Below are 17997 nucleotides of genomic sequence, written 5' to 3'. Positions count from 1 at the left end.
AGCTATCCTCATCTGGTATCTCTCTCTACCTCTCTGTCTGTTTCTCCACCCTCGCATGCAGGTCAAAGTCTGCCCATCTCATGCTAATCAGTATAGCTCCCTTTACAGCTCTACTTTCCACATCTTGTCCATCTGTCCTGTCTTTGTTTCTAACCCTTTCTGTCCTCCACTCCTTTTCTTTTTAATTATTTTTTTTTAAATATATTTGCTTCTCCATGAACTCATGGAATTTCTTAGTAAGACCTCTCTGCCTCCATTGGTTCTGGGATAATCAAAAGTTCACACCTCTCTCTTTTCCAGTTCATAGGAAGGTGAATACTTTTCATATCAGTTGGCTCAGTCAAATTCTTACAAATACTCATCTTCCTAGTATTTACACTCTGCCTCGAGCTCTGCTCGTTTACAGACCCTATTATGTCAGTGTATGTGAGAACCATAAATTGAATTATTGAAAATGCTGTCATGGTGAATGAAGATTTTAGTTTGGATTCTTTGAGGATCTTCCAAATACCTCATGCTCTGGAGTAATCATGACACTTTATGGGACCATCATATTCATTTTCTCTTGGCTTTTCCAATCCTTTCATTCTTCCTCAGTTTCCTGCGCTCTTTCACACCTCAAAGATGAGACGCTTGTTTGGTGGAATTAAGCCATTGAATCTGCTCTGTCTCTCTGTCTCTCTGTCTCTCGATCTCTCTCTCTCTCCCTCCCCAACACACCCTGTTAAGGGGAGGGGCTTCCTTGGCACTTCTAGGCTCTGTTTGGTAGAATGGGTCCAAGTCAACATGAATATTCATGAGCCAGCCCCCTCCCCTTCGTTAATGCCACGGCAACACTTGGTAGCAGCACATGGCGGGACAGCTGTTGCAGGCTAAGCCAGGCATCTGTGCACAGAAAGAGCGAGAGAGAGAGAAACAGAGAGAGAGGCAGTGGTGTGGACTGACGGCTGGATGGATAGATGATTGAATCAGGAGAGGTGGAGAGAGTGCAAACAGGCGCAGGGCAGGTGAAGGGTAAGAGGAGCCTCCGAACAGTAAGGACGGTGTTTAGGTGTCATTACTGACTCTGAGGTCAGAGGATTAGAGAGTTTAAAGAAAGTTCAAAGTTAGTGAGCTTTAAAGTCGTAAAGAGAAAGGGTAACTAATAGTAACACTTCTCAATGTATAGCCACATGGTTGTATCAAGATTTTATGACCACAGAATCAGTGTTTCAATTCCATTTAAAATGCTGGCTTTTACATTAGCATTATTAGGCCGATGAGGTTCTCTAGTAGTAAAATTCAGTTCCTCTAGCAAGCTCTAGCCAATCCTGACATTTCTCCATTATACACATAAGAGGTTACTTTACAAGAGGGTTAGTTTTAGGGAGTAACACGCACGCACACACACACACACACACACAAACACACATGGGGCCAGCATCTGGGCTGCCCTATATAGTAGGTAGTCCAGGGGGTTTAAAGCATGTCAGTTCCCCTGACAGAACTGCATACTGAGTGAGGGCTGAAAGGGTTTAGAAGCTGTCTCGTGTACATCTTCCCTAATTAACTAGGCTTAAGAGAAAAGGGCGCTAAAAGACTGCAGGTATACATAGTGTATATATATACGGCACTGTTAATTTATGGCCAAAAGTTTACATTGCAGTATTATTACTCCGGCAGAGTTTGATATATTTGTTGCATTTACCATTGAAATGAGAATTGTATAACTTTAAAATAAACTGTAAATAAAGGGTAGTGAGTTAAATCTAAATCAAATACTAATTTAAAAGAAAAATGACTTTGTTTCAGTGGTCCTAGCAGACAAAAATGGTAAGTAATACTGTAATGGTGTATTTGATTTTATGCTAAAAAATGATTTATTTAAAAATGACTTTAATAATGATTTAATGTGATGATACCTGTGGTGATGGTGACCTCTTTTTACAAAGACCACAGACCCCCTCAGTACAAATTTATTTTACAAATGTAATCATTTTGCTTATCTAATTATTCAAATATCAGTTTTTGGCTATTTATTGAAGCGCTAGAGTTTTTATTCCTGAACTTTCCACTCACCGTACACATTTTTATGAAAAGTTGACATTATTTATAGGCCTTCCTGTTTTTGATTTAGGATTGTAACGTTTAGATTGACCAGTGACCAGTCACACAGGCTAAAAGAGAATATGGATAAAGAATCCCCTGGACCCCACTTTGAGGATCATGGCTATACAAAATATTAAATAAGGTCAATGAAGTTCATATTTGCTCTATTCAGAGTTCATAGACATAGGAACACATATATGATGCTGTCAGCTGTATCAGTCTGTAATACGATTTCACCTAATAATAAATTTTACCTAGAAACAGAAAAAAAAGAGGCAACAACTCTAAACCTTAAGTGAACATAGGAATTTACTCTTTATGTAACATGACAGCTCAGATGCTGTCACCCAGACTACTGTGGCTTTACAATGAGTTGAAAAGTGAGCGAAAGAGAAAGAGAAAGGAAAGGAAATAGAAAAGAGGAAAAGTGGACATACCATCAGCCATGACCTGGCAGAGAAGTCGTAGCACAGCTGCCACCTGAGCCCTGGGTCAGCCTGTCTGTTTGCCGTCATTCACTCGCTTTCCCCGCCAAAAATAGAGAGGGAAAAAATAGAATCCTCTTCCTTGGATGGCTGAAAATTAATAAATAAAGGAAAATCACAAGGCAAACACCAATCAGAAGGAGTACACTAACAGGATGCAGGCAGCATGCATGGCCGTGTTTGCACGCGTGGTGTGTTAGACGTGTAGGATGTGTGTGTAAGAGGGAGAGGGAAAGAGGACATTGACACAGAAAAATGCCAAGATGTGCAGTCCAAGCAGCTGCAGCCATACAGAGCCACTCCAAGAAGTCTGCCATGTTGAGGCTTACAGACATACCAGCAGCGGACAGCCAACCAACACAGAGCTGTGGGTGTGATGGGAGTTCTTCTGCCGACATCAAAATATTTACTTTGAGGGCTGCATTTGCAGTTGAGAATGAAACACTGCTGATGTGCTGATATATAAATGTGTATATGTGCAAGACAGAATTGCCCTCTGTACAGAGGAAGATGTTTTTAATACTCCTTTTTACACAATGATTCAGGCTCGAATGAGACAACTACTTCCCTTGGGGTTTTTACGAAGGATCTTCTGGGCTTGCAGGTGTTAAGGAAGATTTGAAAACTTAAACCTGACTAGATTCCATTCAGCAGAGAATTTGTTACATGTACTGTTATAAAAACCAAGCAATTAATTCTTTATTTTATTAATTTTGCTTGTTATTTGTTTTCTGATTCTCTGAGTAAGATTTTCTCTGAGTAAGATTTTTTTCTAGCCACCTGTCTGATGGTGCTCCTCCTAAAACATCTGTGTATTCAGATATTTTACAGTGGAAAACACTGTAAAATACACTCCTTGAAATGGTCACCATTTCAACTACACTAATTGCTAAAGGTAATTTAACTCTTTAACCTCCGTCACTCTCATACATACCTTTGTTGTTAGTTTCACTCACTAGTTACTGAATGTTATGCTTAGATATTAAATGGATATTTTTTAAAATAACATTCAAAAAAAACTTTTCACATTAATTTGTAGTTCAATTTCCTTGACTGAAGAGACCCTGAAGATAATCCTGATAGGAACAACGAAGGAAACAGCCAAAAAAAAGGTGTAAATCTCTCTTGACCAGATGGATGAGATAGATCAGTAATGTTCCTGTTTTTCTCATCTCTTGTTGAATTTTATAATACACTTTTAGAACATACTTTTAGCCAAGACAAAGCCTGCAATGCTGTATAGGCAATATATATATATATATATATATATATATATATATATATATATATATATCAAACAAAATGCTCTTAAACATGATAGTGAAGGAGTAATTGTCTATGATTTTCCCAGACTCATAGACAATTACATAAAACAAACAATTTCTGCTAAATAGATCAATGTCTAATTAGTATACTTCATGTTTATGCTAAAAAATAGTTGACTTTTTTAGATTATTTGTCAAAATCCTTTATATATTAACACTGCTGGAATGACGAGAGGTGGCACGGCTCCATGGTCCAGGGGTGGTTGATCATGAGCTCCAGCTATTCTCTGTGAGAAGTTTTGTGTGTTGTCCCTCTTCCTTTTTTTCTCCCACCTCAAAAAATGTCACTAGAAGGAGACAAATATGTGAAACCTAGAAAAATATGTCGAACCAAAATCTTTTCATGAGAGATACCTACATTTCCACAGCACTGTATTCCATTAGACATTAGCATGTATCACTTTTTGTAATCACATGGGTAGGACAGGCAAGAGCACCAGTAGCTGACAACGTTGCCAAAGTCTTCCACGGCTGTTTCTACAGTTGAATTTTTGACACAGGGCTAATCACCAGATGAAACAGTGTTGGATGTTAAAGTAAACATTTCAAGGGCAATTTTGATGTGCCTTAGCCAAGCTAAGCATAGTTAAACCAATAACAGACTATTATCTTGAGCTATAAGCTGCATTGTAAGACATTTCAAGTTGGTTAAACTTAGAAACAAAAGTTCACCTGCTGCTTTAAAAATGTGAGAAAACTCAACTTGAAGATAACATTTGGTTCAGCTCAAAGTCAAGTCAAGCCAATGACTCAAAGTCAAGACAATGGATTACATTAAGTTTAATTTTTAAAATCTTATAAACTAGAGTTCAATATTCAAAACTTGTCATGGCAATTGGAGTTAAAGAGAAGAAATAATTCACATAACTTCAGGGCTATCATGTTTTACAATGTACATTTTAGATACAGATGCACCTGTAAGATTTTCATTCTTTCATAACTTCTAAGGCCAGTGTCTAAATGCCTGTACCTTTATGGTTCAAACAAGTGTTGCAGGAACCTTCTAAAACAAAAGCCTCAATTAAACAAAAAAGCAAACATTTTTCAGCAGGGGACCAAATTAAACTTATTTTGCAGATATGATTTTCAGCAGAGTATATAGGAGTGTCATTAAGGGCCATTAAGGAACTACCAATCATGGGCAGAGACACGGAATGTCACATGAGGCGTAATTATAAGCCTAGATACGGTGCAATGCCTGTTCCTGGCAGTGGCACTTAATTTTAGGAAAATAAAATGTGCTAGACGGGATCCCTTTGTGAACTTCATGTCTAACACACATCTCAGTTGTGTTCAGAGCTGGCACTCGAACGAAGAAGGCCCTTACCAGTGAGAAGTCTCCCTATGTCTAGATGACCCTTAGTAATCAGTAGATGGGGAAGTTGAAGTGTACACACACACACACTATATATATATATATATATATATACACACACACACATATAACTGAGATGTGTGTTACACACACTGTATTTTATAGCTGCTCAGGATTTAAGACAGAATTCCTGTGCTGTTAAATACATTGTATTATATTACCACTCACATTTGCATGCTAACTTTAAATAAATGGCCTGAATATTCAAGAACCTTGAATTCAAGGTTTACAGTCAATAGCAGGATGACATGCAGTACCAGATTTAGGAATCATAATTGACAGTGATAGAGGTGATAGATGGTGCTGCACACATCTGTGTAAAATGTTCTTTGAATTGTTCCATCACTACTGTAGAACTCACCGAGGCTCTGCTCATTCAAAACTAAACTAAATTTGTGCATTGAAACATGATACACTGCAATTGTCCACTTTGTTCTCTCTCGGCTAGCCTCAAAAACTCTCTCCTGGCCTATTCTGTGTACCCACTGCTTATTAAGTTTCAAAGGTTTCTGGGCAACGTGAATGGGTTAATAAAAAAAAAAAAAAGTTGCCAGGCATTTTTTTGGCACACAACTGCTTGTTTTTTGCCCAGGACAAGAAGGTTACCATGGCATCAGTGGGCACCTCATAAAGCAAATCATTGTTGGGGGTTGGTGTGTGTGAGTGCCACGCTAAACGCCCAAATGCCATGCCAGCATCCTCTAAATACTAAAGGGCACCTGGTGATGCCAGTCTGGTTTTCATACACATAATCTCACTCTTCTCATTCTTTCTTTCCCAAGCAAATTTTTCATCTGCCTGTCTATTGGCCTGTCAGCCTGTTGTCTATCGGTCTTCTGCAAAAATGTCACTGTCTGCCCTCTCACCTGCAATGCTGCAGAGGCTTGTCATTAAACTCACGTGATTGCTTTGCTATTAACACTTACACAGATAAGTCTGAGATATATGTATATAACTAAATTCTGCTGCATTTTTTTTAATCTTTCATTTCTGAGCTTGAAAAATAAGCTGTATGCTCTGTATATGAGGAAATTAGGTAAAGTAGTTGTGTTAGAAAAATATTGAGAGATTGAGACAAATATTGAGAGATTTTTTTGCTAGTGCATGGGAAAGTATGCTGTAATTATAATAATAATAATAATAATAATAATAATAATAATAATAATAATAAATTATTTATATTATTATATATTATATTATTTATAATAATAATAATAATAATAATAATAATAATATAGTATAGTAGCATACAGTAATAGTAGCATACATGAGCCTAAAATTTTATATCTATTTCGCACAGAGAACCTATAAATAACCACATTAAGGGGTAAACGTAGACTAGCATCAGTCAAAAAGCTGTACTCAAACTTCATTAAAATGAAATTGTATTGTTATAGCAATTTATCACCTGCCTATAAAATGATAAAGTAATATATACAAAAATCCAGCACACTGCACTAAACAATACTTGAACCTGTTATATTTAAACTTGTCTAGCAATATACATTGTCACTACCATCCACTACATTTTAATACATTACAAATGTCCATTTTTCAGTAATTCTTACATATTTCTTTTCATGATTCTGAAGAACATTAAATGTAAACTGATGAACAACGTTACAAGCATAAAAGATTTCAAATGGCCTCTCAGTATGCCAACATTACAGCTTTGAGAAACCATGTGTGCAAAAGCAGTCAATTCAAGAAAGGCTTAAAGGCTCAAAGGGCAAGTTGGTTGATTTATGTTATTATTATTATTTTTTTATTATTATTATAATTTAGTTTTATTTCTTTAAATCAGGCTATCTCAAAATAAACCAAAGAGAAATGTCTATTACTTAATAGGATACTAATACAGTTTCTGAAATGCAATCAGATCTGGAATTTGAAGTTGCAGACTGAATCTTGAAAAGAAAGTTTAAAAACAGGTTTAGGTTTTAAAACTATATTTTAGGACTGATTTTACATACTTGTGGTTTGTAGTTATTTGAATGCATGTTTCATTTTCAGACTGATCTAAATATTTCCTTAATGCTTAAAGTAATTGGGTTAAAATGCGCGTGCCTAAAATAGGCTTCATCAAAACACAATTTGTCCTATCTAAGTTTTCCTAAGAGTTAGGAAAATTATGGTTAGATTTTTTTCCGTGCACGTATACTATAAGTATAAGGGTTTAGTCTAAAACCACGCCCCCTTTTCACCTGACGTTATAGCGCAGAAAGTAAACATTTTGAGATTGCTGAGAAGTGAGCCATGTTAGTTCCCACAAACATTTAATTTTTTAGATATAAAGTTTCTGTTTCTGTAAAGAAATTAAAGTGTGGGTTTATTCGCCACATGATACGTTCGCTATGGTCAATATACCGGGCAGTCTCAGGTGTGAATGAATGGCTGCAGTTTATAGGAAGTGAATCCTCTCACGCCCTCTGCTGGCTGTCCATGAGCAGTAAAAGTCCGTCTTTTCACAGTGGACGCCACGTTCTCTGTCCTTATAAATCCTAAAAGATAGTCGAAAACATTTTTAGAATTGGATTTCTTACAACTCTCGGTTCCTGACTGTGTGCTAGGCTTTGCTATACAGATTACCTCGACCTGCAAAAGAGAAACGAGGCCTGCAGTTTGAGCTTTAGCTTGAGTTTAAAACATTTAAAGAAGAAGGGTTCAAACCATTATTATAGATGATGGGTTATTTCACGCGAGAGAGGTATCATATTCTGCTTAAAATAAGGGAAACCCCAGTGTGGTTTTTGGGGATTTGTGTCTGGCCTGTGAAATGTTATGCTTAGTTTTGGGCTTTTTGATAATAATACACAAGACACGTTTATATCATGCGCCTTAACAGCGTGTGGGGAACTCAGAGGATCACAGAGGAGACAACTAAAGCAGGCCAGAAATCGCGAATAGTGTGCAAAAACTAGGGCCCTATATGACTTCACATTAAATCTGTCAGTAAGGATAAAGCCAATCTGCTCCTATGGGTGTGAATACACACAGAAACACAGAGAAGCATGTTTTGAATAATCCCACACCATGTAAAGCCCAATTATAATGAGCGTCGACTGAGGGATAGGGAGATTTTAGCGGGTTAAACCTGAGATTGTTTTTGTCTTGGCACAAGAAGGTCTCGCCCGTTTTTTATACATGTGGAACACAGCTCCAAACAGATTTCAGAGCAAGACAGGTGCCAGCACAACCATCTGCTTTGAGTTTCACCCCCTCCTCGCGCGCTCGTAGGCCTATAAACACCGTCACCGCCTTCACAGCCAATCACATCTCCTCTCCTGCCCGCTCTCCACCAATCGGAACGCAGCGCGAGCTCTTGCGTTTAAGCACCTGGCTGAAGTTGAGATGAAATACAATAGTGAAAGGGAGCTAAAGTGCAACGCAGTGCTTATAGACTGCAAATGTCGAGGAAAAAAGTTGAGGGAAAAAAAAGGTACTAGGTTCTAGTACGTAGAAATAAATACACAAGCTATAGCTCGAGTGTGTGTGTGTGTTTGGTTTTTTTGTTTTGTTTTTGGGTTTTTTTAAAGGTAGAGGCAGGTTTAATAAGCTAGCGTGAATCTGCTGAGTGAGTTTGCTGCTGCTGTTGCTGTCCTAGAATGAACCGAGACGCTGCCTCCCATCCGAGGGAAAAGCAGCTCCATAAATCACCTATGGAAGTTATATGGGCCGTGCTGCAGCCAGCTCTCTGCACGGAGCCGCGGGAGTGCAGCCCAAACACAGGAAAAACAAGAGAAGATTCCAGCTTTATGTTCCATACCTAGTGCTTTCTGCTTGGCCCACAGCTTCACACCGGGTGAAGTGAGCACCAATCACATTTAAACACAGAACTACCCCAAAAAAAAAAAAAAAAAAAAAAAAAAACACCCTGCACTAGTTCCTCCTTGGGAATTTCAGCCTGAGCTGCGAATTCCAAAAGTGTGAGTTCAACGCCGAGCCTGAAGTCCAAAATATTTTTCATCAAAATAACCGTTTTCCGGGCAAGCTTTCCAGTGTGTTTTCGCTCAGACGAACCGGTGTTATATGCGAACGTGGTTAACGCGAGGTGACAGGGCTCATTTCGCGCACGGCGCCTGCCTTTATTAGCCCTCATTATGGCGGCCCGAGGCTCTCGTTTAGCAGAACCATGCTGTTCGTTAATGAGCTCATTCACACCAAAGGTGAGCTCACGAAGCGGGGAAGGAAAAAGAGAACTGCAAGGTGACAAAAACTGTTTGGGGGAAATGAGAAAATCCTATCGCTGGAGTGATCTGCTCAGGCTGTGTGTTTATTTTCTGTGCTTGGCACAATAGGTCAGGATTGCCAGTTCCATGGTCAGACACCCACTAAACCTGGTGTTTGCAAGACTTCACTTTCAGGAGAAAGTGACTCATGTACACTCAAACACGCGCTGGAAAAGTCACCGCATGACGTCACAAAGTGTATTTGCATATTCATTGTAATGATTATGCAAATACTAATATATTAATAATTGTCGTGATCATTTGCATATCTAAACTTTACTTGAAGAAGAAAGATTTTCTGAAGATACTTACAGTAGAATAGAATAATCAGAATAGAAATTATATAACATACTGTATTATAAAGAAGTTTTTGGTCATAGCAGTGCAAACTGTTAATTCCTCCACATGCTCAGGGGTCAGGGGCATGACACGGACCCTGTGAATGTGTTATAACTGCAAATATCTCTAGGCCTCAGATTTAACGCACAAAAAAAGTGTGTTAAAACAATAGAAGGACTACGCTTTGGACCCATGATTGCAGTCGATATTTTATTGCACTTTAAAGATGCAAAAATTTGAGAGAAACGCAAGAAAACACAAACTGAGAGACAAAACAGCAGGTGAGTGAGGCTGGCTAATACTGCGACAAAGAGCCTGGCCTCCACAAACAGAGTGCAGTCTGCAGTTCTGTAGTGCACTGAAATTTTTTTTTACAAAATTTACCTTTTTTAAATAAATTTGTGTATATATTTATGGTAATAAGTGATAAAAAGATTACTGTTTTATACCTATAGATTACTAATATATACCTATATTTTATGCATTTATGACTTACTAAACTTTACAAAACTCAAAATATTCCCATTTAATTATTGACGGTAAACTCGCAAATAATCAAATCCGTGAATGTGGAGGGCCAACTGTATATTTAGCTGCAAAATACAGTCTAACCAATTAGTTAAATATTTACAAAATACTATGATTTCTGTCCTGAATGCAGATGAAAAAGAAGCAGTGGTGGTCATTAGTTGGTGGTAATTAGAGTCAAGATTCAAGAAGTTTATTGTCATATGCACAGTGATAACACAACGGTTTAGACCATACAGTGAAATTCTTACTTGGCACGTCTCCCTAATAAAATATATACATAATGTATATAATATATAAAAATATAAAAATATACAGTCCCTGAGTTGGTAAGTAATTAAATTAGATATGAAAGAAATGGTTGTGGATGGAATAAGTCGCTTTTATTACTTGTAAATATAGCCATGAAGAGAATTTAAAACAGAATTAACAGGTGTGCAGATTGGTCAAACAAAGGTGATCAGTGATTGGTTGTTGGGAACATTGGTGATCAGTGATTGGTCATTGGGCACAATGGCTTGTGCAAGAGCAACTCAGTCAGGCTTTACACACTGGTGGAGATTCAGTGAACCTGCTCTCTCAACTCTTATACCAGCAACTGTGATGTGAGCTATATCAAGTGCAGAACAGTCACCAATGTTTTTTGTGTTGTTGTTTTTTTTTTTCTTTTTTTTTGAATTAAAGTTGCTAAAGGGGTCTAAAGACAAAGCCAGGGACTCCTGCCATTGAAAAATTTATTCCTGAATATTATTTCTGAACATAATCAAGCTATTAGCTACTTTGGGCCAATGTATTCCATTATATTTATTTTATTTATATGAACCATTAGAGATTTTTATTTCTGAATTTCCCACCCGTCGAACCTAAATCAGTTCCATGTTAAAATGAAAGAAAAAAAAATTGTATCAACAGCACTTTTTTAGTTTTATCAAATTTACATTAAATTCAAATGACAAGTCAATTAGGCTTATAACAAGTCCTACAATTAATTAGTAATAACTCTAAAAACCTTTATAATGATCGATGGGTGATGATGCTTCACGTCATGCCATATTCTTTAAAAAATACAGACCTCTGGCTGTGCTACACATAACCCACTTTGAGAACCGCGGTAAGAATGTACTAATGAGTTGAAGGTATATTTGTAGCATATTTGTAGCAGGGAAATCACAAAACCGGGCAGTGGTGTGTCCCAAATTGCATCTGTTTTACTCTTAATACTATGAAAAGGTAGTACTGTAGAATTTGAAAGCAAAATTTTAATCATTTATTAGATGAAAAGGCTACAGATGCCCTAATCTATTCAGTCCAAATATGAAGTCTGAAGAGGTTGGTCAAGTTTAAGATGTGTCCATGATTCTGTGAATATAGGTTCCTGTGTAAAGAGATTTTTTTTGAACAGCAGAATCACTGAAAAATGCCCCCATGGCTGTTGGGTAATAAAATAAATAAACCTGTTGTACAAACTGTAGGGGCTGTGAGGGTGACTAGCTGTGACATTGTATGATGTCTGAAAAATTCCACACTAACTTTAAGCCAACAGAAAAATATATTCGGTCATTGCAAATAAGCACGCTTTATGTTGTACTTGATTTAGGACGCAGCTCTGGACTCCTGGACAGAAGCTGGGCCCCCTGGCATAGACCATCAGCTCAGTATCTAAATCACAACTGACCAGCAGGGCTTTCAAAAGAGTGCCAAGGAAAAGAGTACGGATTCGCAGGTGCTTCTTTTAAAGACGGATTGTTCGCCAGGCCATATTGGCACAGCTCATCTAGCTCTAGGTGGCATTTGAAAATGTCCAGATTTATTTTACCTTTAGATTCACAACAGCCATCTTTTCAGGCTGTGAACAACTTTTCCTATAAAATGCTTCAGTTAAATCTTGTTCAGGATCATAACAACCATTTGGTGTTATTTAAAAAAAAAAAAAGCAAAATGAGCAAAACTGTGGGATTTTATGCAAAAAATTTAATATTTGGTATTTGCAAAATTGAAAGCTTGAAAGATTCTCTCTAAAAATTGTGCTTTTACATTTTGAAGCCTTAAAGTTATTTCCTCTCAGTATTTGTATTTAATTTTATATTTCTAAGTAATATGTTGGTGTAAAATATATTCAATGGCCTGTAACCTATTTATAATGGCAAAAAAGTGAGAGATAGAACCTTATAATTCAGAAGTATCAAAATTTCATACGAACATTTGCTACTGATAAAGACGTAAACAGATTTTGGCTGTTCCTAAGGCCACAGATATAACCAAAATATCTAGGTTATTTTGCTTAACTTTCACTGAGCAGTTTATGTCAAGAAGTAGTACTAAATAGTTGACTTTGTGTTGTATTATTTTTACATGTATATTTAGTACATACAGTCTATTATTTAAAGATTATTTACTGTGGTATCATGCAGTTTGGAACAAAGCCTATCCCCGGTAACCTATAAGCCAAGGGTTAGTATCCATATTTTTTCTCACAGAAAAATCCCAGCTGTCCAGTTGGACTTGTATGGATGCTGTAGGGGATAATTCAGCAATAGAAGCATTGCACTAGTTGAGTTAAATCCATTCCTGTGTCCTGTCTAGTACCGCTTTGTTGAATGGCTATTGAATTCATGTGATCAAACTTCCTAGAGGGTTTACTCAACACTGAACCTGATCTTATTATTCTGCTGCTACACAATCCCGCAGTACAGCAGAAAACAAAAGCGTGCTTTGTGTTCACATGGTTATGCACACATTGTGCAGCAAACCTGTACACGTTAAATTAAACATGCTCCTTGCTCTAATGCAATCAGTATATATAAACCGATTGCAGTGATTACATTTGTGCAAGAATCATACTTGATATAATGTGCCAGAGCTGCCAAGGCCTGCTGCAATCAGTCTATTTACATAAACTTTGTGTATTATTCCAGAATTTTTCCAACTGCAATATTTATCACTGAAGTACATAATGCAGGGGTTTATACACAGGACGAAACCACAGTGTGTATATAAATATATAATTTTCAGTGGTTGCAGTCAAATGAAATTGCATAATTTAAAAGGTTTATTTATTTAAATAAATTTGTTTAACATTTACAATTTGAAAAATTGAAAGGATTATACTTTCAGTTTTAGATCTGCATGTAAAAGGTACCTTATTATATAAGCAAAATTAGTCTACTGGTAGTCCAGAGCTGCATCCTAAATGAAGTACAACATATAGCATGCTTATTTGCAATGACTGAACATATTTTTCTGTTGGCATAAAAGCCAAAGTATCATGCATGCATATTATCTTCTTTTTCACCTAAATTTTATTAGATTTAATTTTCAAAATATTTCCATATAAGTAATAAAAAAATTTAAAAATAATAAAAAAAAGAAATAAAAAAATAAAATTAAAACAGAATAGCTAGCCAAGCAGAATACACTGCTGTTGCTTCCATCTAGCTGTCTTCTGTTACATGCTACTTGTTCCATGACATGCTATGGGCTACTCTTTTGATGTAATTCCTACATTGTAAACATTTGGTGTCACTTCGACAAAAAAATTTAGAAAAATTTAGAAATTTATAATAAATTAAAAATAATAATTTGATACATTCTGGGAGGTTTTTGTTGTTTCCTGCAAAATTTCATGCAGGATTGTAGGATTGATTTTCTGTTTTTGCCTGATTTGATTTTACAAGTGATGGCATGAACTAGAGTAAAATATTATATAGGGTGGAAAAACTACTTTATGGGACTCTGTTGTGCATGTTACTGAAAAGCCATGTATAGGCCAATGCCAACTAGTTTAGGAAGCTCATTTTCAATATGTTGCCTGGGATGGTGTACATGGAAATATAATTCAGAATCTCTTATCTTTATTATGTTATATTGTTGACTATGTTGATATATTTTATTTTGTTTTGATTTAGCTGTTTTCTATTGTTTTTTTTTAAGTTGTAGCTTGTAATTTTTTACAGTAGCTTGCCAGTAATTTACTGTAAAATCTACATTAAAAATGTTTACAGTGTTGTTATTTAATTTAAAAACAACTGTAACTTTGGTAGTGCTAAAATTATAATTCCTTGATGAGATGATGAAATAATATAATGCCTATAATTTTTTTTTTTTCTGAAACCTTCACATTTTTACTGATGAGAAAAAACAAATATTTAAATATTTTAACTGGTCATCACCATTTGTCTTAAACACTAATGCTTTATACATGTAAAAATACAATTTTTATGTAATTGTGTTGTTCTTGGTGACAAATATAGAGTGCACAGTGTGCAGAGGACGCAGGGAGAATCATCAAGGCCTCACTGGGATACGTCGCCTTGAATCTCATGGACGTTACCTGAGCATACTGCACACTCAATATTCAGTAATTCGCTTCATTCGAAATGACTCAAAGCGAACTGATGAAGGGAAGGGTGGGGGGTGGCCATCTGTCTGTAGTGAGATGTAGGAGAGGAGTGAAAAAAAAAAATCTGGAAACGGCACAGGAACCATAGCAACGCCGGAGAAGACCTAAAGCTTGTGAATGCCACTTTGTCTTAGGAAATGTGAACATTACTGCAGGTGTAGGACCTGCTTCTTATCACCTACTGCTGAAAGAGGATAATACTTTCAAAAAAAAAAAAGAAGGGAGCTGGTGAAAGTCATTTCCTAAACACCACAATTAAAATACGTTAAAGGGAAAGTGGTTTCAGATCAGCACAAAAGGAAGCTTTTGCCAACACAGTGACTCCGAAGACCCCTTGTGCCACTAGAGTATATGGATTAGTGTTCAGCCACGAGGTGAATTTGCTCTTTGGAGATGTGAAAGACCCAACACTTTACTGGTGGAGCCTTTGCCCGAGCGGCCTTCCAATAGAAACGCCAAGCGGCTCACAGTAACAGTGGGCGACAAGGGCACCTTGGGTTTGCAGATGTTCGGCCTGATGACAGATGGCTGTGGCACAGGCACGGGGAGCGGCGGGATGGCGTCTGCGCCAGCCTGGTGCCACCTGCACCCCTCTGCCAGTCCCCATCTCCATAATACCCTCCACAATGGAGCTGACAGAGTGGGCTATAGTGGGCATGGTGTGTGTGCACGTATGGGTGATGACTCAGCTCTAAGACATTTCTAGGTTCTACAGAAATCATCTCCTACGTCTGCATTCTCACTGAACCAAAACGATGGTGGGTATATGATCTGTTGCATAAGAGAGACTAATAAACACTAATACACATTTGAAATCTAATTATGTATTATATTAGAGGTCTTGTCTTACGAATTAAAGTGATGGTCATAAAGGGAAAGATTAAAGGGTCATGGACTGATTTCTAGACCTCTAGAGGGCACAGACCCAGACAATGGTGACATTTGAATTCACTTATTGACCATTAACAGTATTAAATGCCTTTGGCAATGCAGTTGTTCTCAGTGAACAGTGCTGCATCCGATTGGCTGACAATGCCTGCCAAATTCCCAGCGGTTGGACGCACAAGCGATGAAGGGCGAAGCAGACAGAACGCAGGAGGCAAGTTAGCGAAATGTCAAACTACTCATTAATGTGGACACACACAGACGGGACATGGTACAAAATTTGCTCTCAAAGGAGGAGGAAGCAAAGGAACATCATGATATTAACACTGCACAGATTATTAGGTATTAAAGTGGATGTTTCAGTGTCTAACTCACACAAAATGAACTTCTTTGGAGGTAAAGGTAAATTTAAGTAAACTTCTTACCAAATGGCTCATTATGCCTTCCTGAATGTAGTCTAAGGCATAAAGAATTCACACATAGCAGAATATGGTCATTCGAGAGAGAGGCACATTGGCAGTAATTACCCCATCCATCTTAATGGAGACTGGTGGGCACCCTCTTTCAGATCAGTCCTCACTAGGCCCAGCATTTTGATAAATCTCTGCTTAAATTAGCCACCCTTGAAGCCTAGGGCCTCCTTCACTCTCTCGGTTTCCATTCATCATCTCATTAAGGAGTTAGGGCAAGACTGGCTGTGGTTCTCCATGCCCAAGGGGAACTTTTGAGCCATTCTTGAGAAGACAGTGTGAGTAAGTGCTTTTAAATTCTATGGCTTCGGGGAGCTCTGACAATGAAGCAAATAGCGAAACCAATGCACACAGGATTGATTATGATTTGTTGGCATAGAGCGCAGTCACAAGAATATTTCTGGCTATTAGCAGTGACGGGTCTTCCTTTGAGATGTGTAATAACTGTAAGTAATTCATTTGATGACAGTGTGAGCACAGTGGCCTAAATGACGAAGCCGTGAACTTTGGACGGGATTTGCAGTGTGAGCCCATTCCTTTCTTTCTTCAGCCTAAAGCATAGAACCACCAGAGATTTGTTGTCTGAACATATGTATTTTTTTTGTACTGATGCCTGAAAGATGAAAGATAACGCCTTTATATCCTTTTCTCTTTCCTTCCCATGGATCGAGAATCCCAAACTGCGGCCAAAAATCTTTGTTATGTGGACATATTGTTTACTTTTACTTTATCAAGTGTGACATCTGTAATAAGGACAAGAGGACATCTTGGGTCTCACATCCTAGTTGTAGCTATTCTGAATCACCATGCAAAGAATTCCATTTCTTAAAAAAGTGATGAACTATAGTGGAAAAGAGCAATATTAAATCTTGAATGAGCAATGGCAAAAATATTGTGTCACCCTATAAACTTACTAACAAATCATTAGAAATATTAAACATTTTACTGGTGATTGTCATCATTTGATAAAATGAGTGATTAAAAAAAACTGGCAATTCAAATTGTAGTGATTTGCTAAATGATTGTTACACATATTTATGTCATGATTGAACATTAAATGAAAATTTTCAACCAGTATCTGCCATCATCGGTCATTATTCCTACACAAAACATAACTTTTTGTAATAGCAGTGGCTGGCCAGCATCTTGTATGTGTATTATTCTGAACATTAACTTGGTAAATCTTGCTTACATCTATGTTTATTCAGGTATATATTTATTTCTGTGCAATCTGCTTTTAGTTAGTCTGCTGCCTTCAAAAGAACCAAACTATGTACAAATCTCTTGCTCTTGCTAATGGCTTACTCTTGCTTTCCCTTTGAATCATGTTTTAAATGGCTCTCACTACCAAAATGGTTGCCAGAAGCACTAGCCAACAACATCCAGCTCATCCACTCCATAAATAAAGTACTAATTTATTGGCCTAAATGCTGTATGATCAGTATTTTTCAGTTGCCTAAGTTAAGTGAAAACAAAGTGTATATGTTTTTGTTAATTTGGTTAAATCATATCACTTGTTCCACAGGGAACAGTATGAAATGGCGGACATTGGACTCTATCTCTCAAACCACATGTAGCTGTGTTTTAGCAGCAAAGCAAGCAAAAATAAGCAATAAGCCTTCCTCTGGGCCCTTCTGGTCCTTATGAAAATCTACATTTTTCCATCTTTCTCTATATCTCCTCTGTCTCCTGCAGTGACAGAAACACACCACTAACTTCATCGCCATGTGTTACATCCATTACTGTAGAGCACTTCACTGCTCCCTGCTGAATTTTACCGTCCTGGAGAACATCATTTCTGTCTGTGGAGAACCTTTGGGCTTGTTCGATTTTTAACATTTAGTGGTGATGATTGTGTATGTGTGTATGTGTGT

The 17997-nt window shown here is 37.3% G+C and overlaps 1 protein-coding gene across 8 annotated transcripts in view; it reads right to left on the bottom strand.

Annotated features, from left to right (window-relative positions):
• Nucleotides 1-2618, bottom strand: part of nfixb (nuclear factor I/Xb) — a 143615-nt gene extending 140997 nt beyond the window's left edge. For all 8 annotated transcript variants that reach the window (XM_026916656.3, XM_034310244.2, XM_053239050.1 and 5 more), the window contains exon 1: nucleotides 2526-2618. In XM_026916656.3, coding sequence (XP_026772457.2) covers nucleotides 2526-2603 — 78 coding nt within the window. In that variant the 5' untranslated portion in view covers nucleotides 2604-2618. The remainder of the gene's footprint in view (nucleotides 1-2525) is intronic.
• Nucleotides 2619-17997: the final 15379 nt, after the last annotated feature.

Source organism: Pangasianodon hypophthalmus, chromosome 13 (genome assembly GCF_027358585.1).
Source record: "Pangasianodon hypophthalmus isolate fPanHyp1 chromosome 13, fPanHyp1.pri, whole genome shotgun sequence".
Taxonomy (NCBI): domain Eukaryota; kingdom Metazoa; phylum Chordata; class Actinopteri; order Siluriformes; family Pangasiidae; genus Pangasianodon; species Pangasianodon hypophthalmus.
Note: the sequence above shows the minus strand (reverse complement) of the source record. Positions and strands in the feature narration are given on the sequence as shown.